General features: G+C 28.5%; 1 protein-coding gene across 1 annotated transcript in view; it reads right to left on the reverse strand.

The window, feature by feature from the left end:
- LOC100197876 (atrial natriuretic peptide receptor 1) overlaps window positions 1–2655 on the reverse strand; it is a 75276-nt gene extending 72621 nt beyond the window's left edge. Inside the window, exons 1-3 of the mRNA XM_065787866.1 lie at window positions 2264–2655; window positions 592–734; window positions 39–231 (exon numbers count right to left, since the gene is read on the reverse strand). Coding sequence (XP_065643938.1) covers window positions 39–231; window positions 592–734; window positions 2264–2345 — 418 coding nt within the window. The 5' untranslated portion in view covers window positions 2346–2655. The remainder of the gene's footprint in view (window positions 1–38; window positions 232–591; window positions 735–2263) is intronic.
- Window positions 2656–12091: the final 9436 nt, after the last annotated feature.

Below are 12091 nucleotides of genomic sequence, written 5' to 3' on the forward strand. Positions count from 1 at the left end.
TTGTGATATGTGAATTGATGTCAGGAACAGATATTTACCTACAACTACAAATGCATTTGTAGAATCTGATGTCAGAACACCTTGGCTTGAAACAGCAGAAAAACTTAATGTTAATGGTGTAGTGGTGACTTCACATATTGATCCAGGAAATATTCCAATTCCATTCTTTAAACTAAATGTAGCATCTGCTGACAAACATTTTGAAGAATCATTTATTGCAGCTTTTACTTCCTAAAAATAAAGGGTCATTATGTGTCAAATTAACTAAAAAAGAAGATTCAACAATACATTTCAAAATTCTATTATTTGAGCTATTATTTTTTATTATTGTTTCAGAGAAAAAATTTAAGATTAATTTGTCTTTTGCCTCTAGCAAAGCTGCATTGGTTTAAAATAAATGAGTTGTTTTGTCAAAAGTCCAACAAAAAAAACCGAACAGATTTTAATACTTTTTATAATAATTAAATAGTTATTATTAAAAGTGTTAAATACTAAATTAGTTATTTATAAATATACTATTATTTTATGAACGAATTTAAATATATTAAATGCATTTTGATAAAAATTTTCAAAAAAAAAATAGTAACTTACTAGAGACGAATCTGGTCCAGTCCTTAAAAGTGCGCCATTACTTAGGATTTGAATTATTATTGGTGGATCAAATGGAAAATTAGCAGCTACTTTACTTTGTTGGGTCAATTTACTTGGTGGAGAAATGCGCAGTGATAAATTACCTAAAATTAAGTGAAACAAATTTAGTTAAACATCTTTAAAAAATTTTCACAAATCTTTTTTTATAACTTTTATTATTAAAGGAATGAAGTTTGTCTACATTTGGTTAGTGTACTTAATAACCACTAATGTACACTATTCAGCCCTTTGGAAAAATATTAGCATTAAAGATATTAACAACACATATTTTTACAAAGTGATCACATTAAATATTATGTGCATTTTTAATGACCACATTAGATAAAAGAGTACTTATATGTATCCCTAAATGAAAATGATCATTTTTAGACATACCACATAGTTTAAAAGACTTTGGTGTAAATCTATCATCATATATTTAGTTCAGCTTTTAAACGCATTGTACACAAGATGTAATAACAAAAAAAAATTTAATTTAAAAAACTACAAAAATATTTTAATGGATGAGTATTTATTCAAACCCAATTTTCAGTGCATCTAAATATCTATATAAATTCTTTTTTTCTGCGGTTATTAAGATGCTCCAAGAAGTTGTTACAGAAAATTAAACATTGGCACTTTACAAAGAAACAAGCAATCAAAGAGCACAATTGGTGGAGAAGTAGTAAAAAGAAAAGTATTATTATAAAAGTCTATAAAAATTGTTCATTCTGAAAATCAGATAAACCTAGAAACAAATAAAAAAAAGAATAAAAAATAGTTAACAGCTATCTTATGAAAATGTAGTTTTGTTGTAAGTTACTCATATTTAATTCAACCTTTAAAAAGCTACTAAATAGAGATAGCTACAAATTTTGCTTTAAGCAAATCAGACACTCTCAGCCTAACTTTTCACAAGTCTACAGATCCTACGTTATAAGCCACCTGATGTATTGTGATCCTGTTTATACTCTGTGCAGTCCTGCTTCAAAAAGAGATTCAATATTTCTATAAAAATGTCCTAAACACTATTGGAATTGATTTAACCAAATCGAGTTAGTTCAATATTAATTTTTCCATTGAAGAGTTACTAGATAAGATCTGTTATCCTTAAAAAGATCCTTGCTAACTTATGCCATTTATAACCACTAAATTAGTTCACACCAACAACAGAAACCAAAACACTACAAAGACTAATACCTATCAGCAATCTTTTGTTCAAAAATATCTCCGAATTCTTTGTCATGGTGTTAGTGACCTCTACCTGCCACAAAACAATGGGAGTTCCACTGCTTTTTCAATGTATAAATGATAGGGTTTTTTACCTGCTTTTTTAGCAAGTTTTTGTTCAGTATTTAATGACAGATTAAATTGTACCATTTATTACTTGTAATGCTAATCAATTTAAATAAAGATTTATAAAAATAAAGTTATATATATAAATATATATATATATATATATATATATATATATATATATATATATATATATATATATATATATATATATATATATAAATACATACACACACACACACACACACACACACACACACACACACACACACACACACACACACACACACACACACACACACACACACACACATACACACGATTAAGTACTTATTACCTGTAACAAACTTTACTGATAAAAAGCCTAATAGAAGGAAAAATTTTGTAATCCAAAATTTATTTGACCATAAGCAAAACATAATAAATAACAATTTATGTAGTTAATTCCTAAAATATCTTCTTCTTGATTGTCCTATCAACCACGTCGCTAAGTCAATAAAACTATGCACTACATTCGATTAGAAATGCTAGTTAGAAATTTTCGAACCTTCGAATATAAAACCCTTTAAAATAAATAAATTTAGCGAAACAAATAAGCTAAGTAAAAAAAAGAATTTGAATTTATTTATTGAGAACTGATGCGAAAATTATAAAAACTAATTGTAAAATATTTTAAAACAGCGGTAATATAACGCTGTGTAGTTGTTCGGTTGCTAAGTTAACGTTGGTTCCTAAAGGGGAGTTTGGAATCCTGGAATTCATTTCCAAATTTAAAATTGACTTGAAATTGACTTAAAATTTTTATGTTATAAAACGTTTAACTAATAGAACCGGAGACAGAATGGTTTTTTTGTTGATGTTGTTGTTATTGTTATAATGCTGGGTAATGTTATAATATTACACGGTTAGCACAGATCCTGATAATAACCTAGCTGACCCAAGAACGCCACTTATATGGGTTGATAGCAAGGCCGGCGTGATGAGGGGTGTGGGGGGTGACACCCCCCCCCCCCCATTAATGATTTTTTGTTCATTTAGTCGGCAAATTTGACCTTTTTTGACAAGTCAGTACGCAAATGTAGACTCTTTAGACAAGTTAGTCGGTAAACTTAGACAGTCAGTAGGCAAATGTGGATAAGGCAGTCAGAAAAATTTTAAAGACGAGGACCTTTCTTTTTTTATATATATGTTTTTTAGTCGGCAAAAGTTGTAATGGTACTCCTATAACTTGAAACCTACTCGCGCCGGTCCCGGTTGATAGCATACACATCAAGGTAAGTGGTTCTTTAATGTGTAACTTGATGCAAATTTTGAAATCTTTAAATTTTTGTCCGCGGAAAATAATTTATTTTGAATGTTCAAATTAAGTGAGATTTTGACTTTATAGTGCGACAATAAAAACACCTGAAGAATAAAATAGCGTAAATATCTCAACATTTCCTAAAGTAACTCCAAAGCTTTAACAATTATTTTATAAACATTGGAAAAACGTTAGCAAATAAAATAACTCAAAGTAAAAAACTATTTAAATCACACTTAAAAAAAGTAGACTTTACAATGGATGAGTATGACTTATCTCCTGATGAGCTTTGGAATGCTTTTGAAACCATACAGTCCAGAAAAAGTTCTGGTCTTGATGACATAGACTCTAAAGTTGTTAAAAACGTTTATGACGTTTATAAAAAATAAAAATTTAAAATAGTTCACTTGCTATCTAAAAAACCGTTAACAAGCCTTATTTTTACAATAAAACATACACTCCCCTTGAAATCGTCACATGTGGTGTTCCCCAGGGGTCTATTCTAGGACCTCTGCTTTTTCTAATCTATATAAATGACATATTTTTATCTTCCAGTATATTGAACTTCATTCTTTTCGCAGATGACACTCAAGCTTTCTATACCCACTCTAACATTACTGCACTTTTTAATACAGTAAATCAGGAACTTGAAGAGTTGAGCGATTAGTTTAAAGCAAACAAACTTTCTGTCAACATTGAGAAAAGTAATTATATCTTTTTCACAAAACCATACAATTCAGATAAGCTACCATTAAAACTTCCAGATATTCTATTAGACAAAGTTAGACTAAATCGAGCGTTCTCAGTTAAATTTCTCGGGGTATTCTTAGATGAACATATTAGCTGGAAAGACCACATTAATATATTAAAAAACAAAATGTCTAAAAACATTGGAATTATGCATAAAACCAGATATATTTTAAATAATGCATGCCTTAAAAGTTTTTATTTTGCATATATACATAGCTATATTAACTACTCCAATATTGCCTGGGCTAGTACCTACCAATCAAAACTAGATTTAATATATAAAAAACAGAAACAAGCAAGTCGTATATTAACAAACGCAAATAGAAATGCCAATTCTAAACATTTAATGAAGGAATTGAGAGTTCTTAATATCTACGAACAAAATATCTATTGCATTCTTCAGTTCATGTTTAAACTCAAAAATGATCTGGTCCCTGAAGTCTTCCATAACTTTTTTCGCCTTATTAATCACAAATATCAAACAAAATACTCTATCAAGAACTACTATATTCCGAAAACCTCTTTAAGACAATCTAAATTCTCAATATCCAGCAGAGGACCCCAATTGTGGAACTCATTTCTAAAAAACAAAATAAAAACGATAAACTCATTCCAACATTTTAAATGCGTTGTAAAACAACAGCTACTAGACCTCAACATTAATGAAACAATCTCTTATTTTTAAAATTTTTCTTATTTTTAAAATTTTTCCTTTTTCAATTTAAATCTTCACTTTTTCTTGAAATTCTATTATATTACTTGCTTGGTTATTTAATGATGTTCATTGTAAAAAGAAGTAAAAAAATAAAAATAAAAAAATAAAATAAAAAATAAAAAATTATATGTATTGTAAATATTTTATTATATTTGTATTTGGTTTATATTTTGTTATATTTTGTCAACGACAAAAATGGGGCAAGATGATAAGACTATTGTCTTCTACTTGCTCCAGTCATATATTTCACGGTAAAATGTTGTACAAACTTATATAATTAATAATGACGAATATATATATAAAAAAATAAAATAAAAACCACTACATATAATTTGATAAAAATTTGTGCAAATGTAGCATATGGCCACACTAAACTCTGGATAAAATTAAAGTCGGATTGGTTTACTGGTTAAGGATTTATGGCAGTTTTAGTTAATATTTTGTTAGTTTTTTTGCTACTTAGACCTCAAAAAGTTACCTATTACTGTGATATTCAATCACTATTTTCAAAATAAAGGTTACATGAGTGTTTTACTATGTAATATCAACAGTTTTTATTGTAATTGTTTTATTACTGCATTTACCTTTTTCATTCTATTGTTTCATTCTATAGACAAAAATATTTATTTACTATTTGAAGCGTGGCTTGAATTTATTATGAATAGCGTAAATATCTCAACATTTCCTAAAGTAACTCCAAAACTGTAACAGATTTAAATTTAGGGATTTCGGATTTATAATTTTCACTAAATGGTTAACTAATTTATATTATTCAAATTTGAGGAAAATTATTTTTTTAATGTTATTTTTAATTTTTTGCCATTACTTATTGTAATTGATTCTTCACCACGAATGAAAAAATCGTATATTTTAATTTTATTTATTTACCTTAAGAAAAAAAAATGCATCAAATTAATATGATTACTAAATAAAAGAAACATTGGTTTTTTAGTTTTATAAAAATTATCCGCTAAAGAATTTCTCTGAATTAGAACTTTGTTGCTTCTTAAAGTATTTTTTTTTTTTATGCTTTTTTTTTTTTTTTTGTCTAATTTTTCGCCGTAATTTATAGATAAAAGTGCTCCTTCCTGCAGTTGTTTGTCGGAATATATTAACTTAACTTTTATAACTTTTTCCGAATATTTTTTTCTTTTTTAAATCTTGAATCTTATTATTATAATTCATTTCATATCATAAATAAAGTATAAAAAGCATATCAAATGAATAATCCCTAGGGTTAAATTACCTTTACTTGATAATTTAGATTAACCTAAATGGTTTTTTAGAGAAAAAAATAAACAAAATAAAACACGTTCAAAAAGTTCCATAAAAAGCGCTAACTGCTATTATTTCTGTAATCACCTGTCGCGTCAAGGATTAAATGTTATATAAAAAGTACTACTATTTTTTGATAAAATTTAAAATATTCAATATTTTTACAATTATTTTACGCTTTTAGCAACAAAAAAATACTCCCGCCGTCCGGAAATATGGTATACATTTCAACAAGAATCGTAGATTATCGTGATTATAAAACTAAATTAGCAATTGTCATTACATTGTTATAGTAAATACTCATGACAATATAACCTGAACTATTTGACGTAAGGAATATCATTCTTAATTAAAGACTTAACGCTTAAACATCAGTGTTTTTTGAGACAAATAGAATTAATACCGCTGCAAGACGAGTATGGAAAATTGTTAAGGAAATATGTTAAACTTAGAAGGAAGGGATTCCAAATATAAACAAATAACCAAAGAACAACGTCAAGGTATATTAAAAAAACTATTACAGCAGATGAAGGAGAATAAGCTAAAACACGGTACAATCAATAAAGTTGCTACTGCGTAGCAACTTCATTGCCAAATCAAATTTCGAGTGAAAAAAATTATACTTAATTAAAATGTTTCAAATAAAGTTAATATAATATACTTGTCATGTACATTTTTTGATTTATTTTATTTTTTTGCAAATGTATATCATATTTCCGGACAACAAAAATCGCTAAAATGTATACCATATTTCCGGACAGAGGGAGTATATATTAATTTTTAGCCATAAAAAAAAGCAGATAAACTTTTTTTGACTGTAAAAGATTTTCTAAGAAAGCAATAAAAAATCATTCGCACTTAATTTTAGTATTTACTACCAAAATGCACAAAAAAAAAAAAGTGCTAAAAAAAGTGCAAAATCTGGCTAAAAGACTATCAATTGGTAAAACAAAAAAAAGCATTTCTGTTAAAAGAATTTTAATTTTTCTGTTAAAAGAATTTTCCCGTGAAACCTTTTTAAATACATAGACTTTAAAAATGAAATGAAAAAATACTATATAAACCCTATAACAATCTTTCTTTGTACTCTGGATGCTCATTGTTTCGTTTATATCTTGACCAATGCTTATAAAAGTCTTGATGAGCAGTTTCAACAGTTTGTTCACTATTGGGCCCCAAGGGGGATCCTTTGCAACTAATGAAATCTCAGATGTGGAAGAAGAAGGTGTGATTTTTGGGTGTTACGCTTGCACCAGTTATCATTAAGTAACACCTTTGGAAATTTACAATTATTTTAGCAAAATCCGGCTGAAGAATTAATCCAAAGCAAGCTTTTACAACTAAATTGAAACTTTTGAATGCTTCAATTATGTGAAGAATGTTGGAAACCGAATTATTATCACATCCGCAGTTTTTGAGGCGGTGAGCTGGTATTAACCCTTAACACAGTATCAACAATGCTTAGACAAAACTTTAGAAAACCTTTATTACCATCAATTCCGAGCTTAACAAAATGCTCACCAAAAATTTTGCAAGATTAAATAACATGATTCTCAAGATTTGATAAATCATTGCAGTGAGCAACAACTCGAACTGTACCAGAATTTCCTTTTCAGTCATTAATTTTAAGTCACTGCAGGTAAAGAAATCACTCAAAGATGGCTCTACCATCTTGTTGCTTGATGTTTGGCTTACAGTTCTGACCAATTTCTTTTAACCCGTTGTTTGACAGTCCCGTATTTAATTGTACATTTACAAGAGCTAAAGTGGTCAGCTTTTTGAAACATTTTGGAGCGCTTGATTGTGGCTGGGCACTACTTTGACCTCAAACCAAATGATAATATTCTATCTTTATATTGAACTTTGTTCAGAGAGTTTGTTTAAAATCTTCAAATTATTTGTTTTAAAAGTGATTAGAAACTTGTTAAAAATATACTTGTCTCTTTTTTTAAAGATTTTTTTTGAATATATGTGTAAAAATTATTTTAGCATAATTATTTACTAGGGGTTATTGTAGGTGGAGGCCCGCCAGAGGCTTTAGCAAGTTGAATAGTTCCTTCAGGGGATAATTCTTTATTGGAAATAACTTGAGATACAATTTGTCATTTTTTGCTGCTTAAGATTAAAGGTTTTTTCTGAAATTTATTTGAGAGCATTGGTGAGGAAAACCTTTTCCTAAAAGGCAGAGACATGTGCTGCAACGTACATTTGGTTTTTTCTCAATGGTGGTTTGCTCTTTAAAAGGATGTTTTTCTTGCTTTAAACAACCTATTTGGCAGATTAGACAATAACACATCGTACCTCCTATTTCAGGTCTCACTAGTACTGAATTGAAATTAAAAAAAAGAGGAAATATAACATCTTTCCCCTCTTGTTTCCTGCGCAAAATTGTTCTACACGATTCGCAGAGTCCTTGTGGTACGAGAGAACTTAACTAAATTTTTATACTTTTTATAAAGATATCTTTATAAAAGCTTTTCGACCATTTTTAAACATTTTTATCAATTTTGATAGTAGTTTATACCTTAGAAAATGCTGATATTTTCACGTAATGCATAAGCCAAGTCAAACCACGCTTTAAATAGCAAATCAATATTTTGGCCTATAAAAAGGCAGTTGTAACAATAAACAATTACAACAAAAATTGTTGGTAGTACATAGTAGAACATTCATGTAACCATTATTTAAAATTAGGTAAAGTTTTGAAGTATAAGTAGCAAAAATCCAACAAAATATAAATTAAAACTAGCATAAATCCTTAACCAGTTAACCAATCCAGCTGAAATTTTATCTAGAGTTTAATGCGGTCATATGCTACATTTGCAAATATTTTTATCAAATTTTATAAAGTGGTTCTTATTTTACAGATGCTTTTATTTTCGTACTATAAAGTGAAAATTTTACTTAATTTGAACATTCAAATTAAATTAATTTCCGCGGATAAAGTTGAAAGATTTCAAAATTTGCATCGCAGGGTACCTTGATGTGAACGCTATCACCCCCATATAAGTGGCGTTCTTGGGTCAGCTAGGTTAGCATTATCTGAATCCGTGCTAACCGTGACTAATTGTTGTTGTTTTAATTTATTATATGTATATTTTAAAGGTTAAAAATTCTTACAATAATCAGATATATTTTTGTGCCAAATTATTTTTTTGATTTAAAAAAAAACATAAAATGAATACCAAGATTTATAAATATTTATTAGATGTACATAAAAGTCTTTTCATTACAACTTCATTTGTCTTTATTCTTGAATTTTTACGGGAATGATACTCCCTATATTTTCTAAATTCGTTATTTCTAGCTTTTTGAGCTTCTTCACTAAATAGTTCCATTGGCAATAATAAACTTTCTAATACTTCTGCTCCATCATGGAGCAGTATTAATTCGTGTAGTCTATAAATTAAGATCTTGTAAAGACTATCAGGCATGTAACCAATGCATGAATAAAGCTTTGCGGTGTCTAGACAAAATAAGCGAAACTTTCTTGTATCTATTTGAAATCCACTTGACATACAAATTAGGACTATGTGCTACTTTACAATCGTTTCTTTATTTATTTCTGCAAATTTCAACAAATATATTTTCATTTAAAAAGGTTTTTCAAGAAGTATTGCCGTCATTTGAATTTCCAGATCCTCACATTTTTTATTTTTTCTAAAACAAGAGCTTTCTCCGTGTCTCCTTTTGCTTGTTATTTTTTAATTGGTATCTAATATGAAATATGAATAAGGCACTCAAAAAATCTTATTCATGAATGAAGTGTAGATAATTCATATTAAGCCCTATCCGGAGAAAAAGGAAGTTCTTAATTTTGGTAATCATCCACATATACAGCAACATTGACTAGAGTTTTTTAGATTCGATAAGACAGTATGGACTTTGCCATCTATCATTGTAACTTGAAGTTTACTGAAATAGACTTGCCATTACCGGCCCGTAGCAACCGGGTGGGCAGCAGGGGCATTTGTCCCCCTCCCCCAATAATTTTTCAAATAAATGATTTTGAAGAAATTGACAGAAAAAATAACTTAAATAAAAAAAAGAAAGGTTCTTAAAACTATTTCGGGGTAGTACTGCCACCCTAATATAATTTTTGTTTCTACGGCCCTGCATTAGATAATTGAACACAAAATTAAAGATCTCATCTTTCAAAGAGATCTTTAATCTCATGTTTCTTCGATGATTATATAATTCATGATGTCTCTTCAATGATCAATAAATTAGTTGTTTCTTTTTCAAATTCATATCTAAAAGGTCGGCAATATAATGTAGAAAAAGGTTTTGGATTTTTCCAAATAAAAATCAGAGTTTCTCTAACTTAAGTTGTAATATGAGGTAGAACAAGGCAAGTTAGAAATTAACGCTCTTCTTTTTTTAAGTTGCGAAGACTTTCAACAGACTTTTTTTGTTTATATATGCTTCGGCCACTGGTTTGCATATGTTGCATTTCTATGGAGTTACAAAGCAGCATTGGTTTTATTTGAATCTAATGATTCAAATATAATCAAATTTGCTTTTTAACTCCATGTAGAGTCTTCAATGCTTTCAAGAAATGAAGAAGCTTTGAAGAAGACGGAGATTTTACATCTCACAAGAAAGAAAAACGAATAAACGGGGTGGAGGGCTTCTAACTAATGTTCATGAAAATATCTCTTATAATATGAAAATTGATTTAAGCGTCTCCGATGGCGATAAAGAAGTTTTACCAATTGATCTTTTACTTGAAAAAATAAAAAAACATTATTCTAAACTGTTATCGACCACCTGACGACGTGAGCGAAAACCTAAGCATGTTTTTACAACATGTCGTGAAAACAAGTGATGAAGAAGAAAAAAAAGTTTTTAATTGGGGACTTTAATATGAATTGTTTTCTTTATAACGACGATCATAAAGTTAAAAAGTTTTATCACAATTTTTGAAACAGGATCTGTCCCCTTAATTAATCAAGGCTAACAACAAACTCGGCTACCCTAATAGATAATATTATTTTAACAGACATTTTTAATAAGGATTTTCTAAAAGTTCTTAAAAACTGATCATTTAAACTCAGATTTAGAAAAAAATATTAACACCCAAAAATATATTAACACCCCAAAAGTTGTAAGAAAACGTATTTTTAAACAAAAAAAATGCGTGAAACTATTTAAAGATCAGCTAGTTATCTTTACTCCATTGGAATCATATTGATTTTAATGACAATGCAAATAACATTTACGAAACATTTTATAAAACATTGTTTTCTATTTAAGACGCTAATTTTCCAATTGTTGAAAAAATAATAAAAATAAACAAAAGCTCAAAAAGTCTTTGGATTACAAAGGGATTAAAAAAATCGACAAAAATTAAAAACAAAAGCACCTGTTAACGAAAAAGTATATTAAAACTACAAATATCTATTTAAATAAACATATAAGCTTAAAAATAAATTACTAGTCAGAACTAATTAATAAATTTTAAAACGACTTGAAACGCACATGACAAATTATGAAAGAAACAATTGGAAACAAAAATCATGCTAAGGTTTTCTGCCGCAAACGATTAAGTTGATAACACAAGTTTATATGACCCAAGCGCCATATCCCATGAATTTAATAATTTTTTTTTTGGGATAGGTCCTTCCTTATCAAATATAATTTCAAATACAACGGCTTCCTCTAATGATTTTTTTGTAGCTATGGATAATTGCATTTGCTCTGATAAGTTAACTTCAAAATTATCTTTCGAGGAGTTTGAGTAAAGTTCATTTACTCGTGTTGCTTTGTTTCTTTGAATTCTGTGAAAAGAAACAAAGCAACAGGGGTAAATGAAATTAGTGTAAACATAATAATAGATCGTTTCAATATACTAAAACATGTTCTTTTTAAAGTTTTTAAAGCTTTCATTAATCAAGGAACACTTCCAGAGTATGGGCGCCTGCAAGAAGGAGGTGAAGGAGGGGAGGGGGAACAGAGGGGGACTTTCAATTATTTATTTTGGTGAAAAACATTTATTCTTCTAGTGGTTTTATTTACTACAACGATAACGCGTAATAAACTGAACAATAAGCTGAATAAACAACAAAATGAACTTTAAAAATATATAAGTAATAATTTTCAAAAAAATACGTGGCTAACTAAAT

The sequence above is a fragment of the Hydra vulgaris genome, chromosome 01 (genome assembly GCF_038396675.1).
Source record: "Hydra vulgaris chromosome 01, alternate assembly HydraT2T_AEP".
NCBI classification, from domain to species: Eukaryota; Metazoa; Cnidaria; class Hydrozoa; order Anthoathecata; family Hydridae; genus Hydra; species Hydra vulgaris.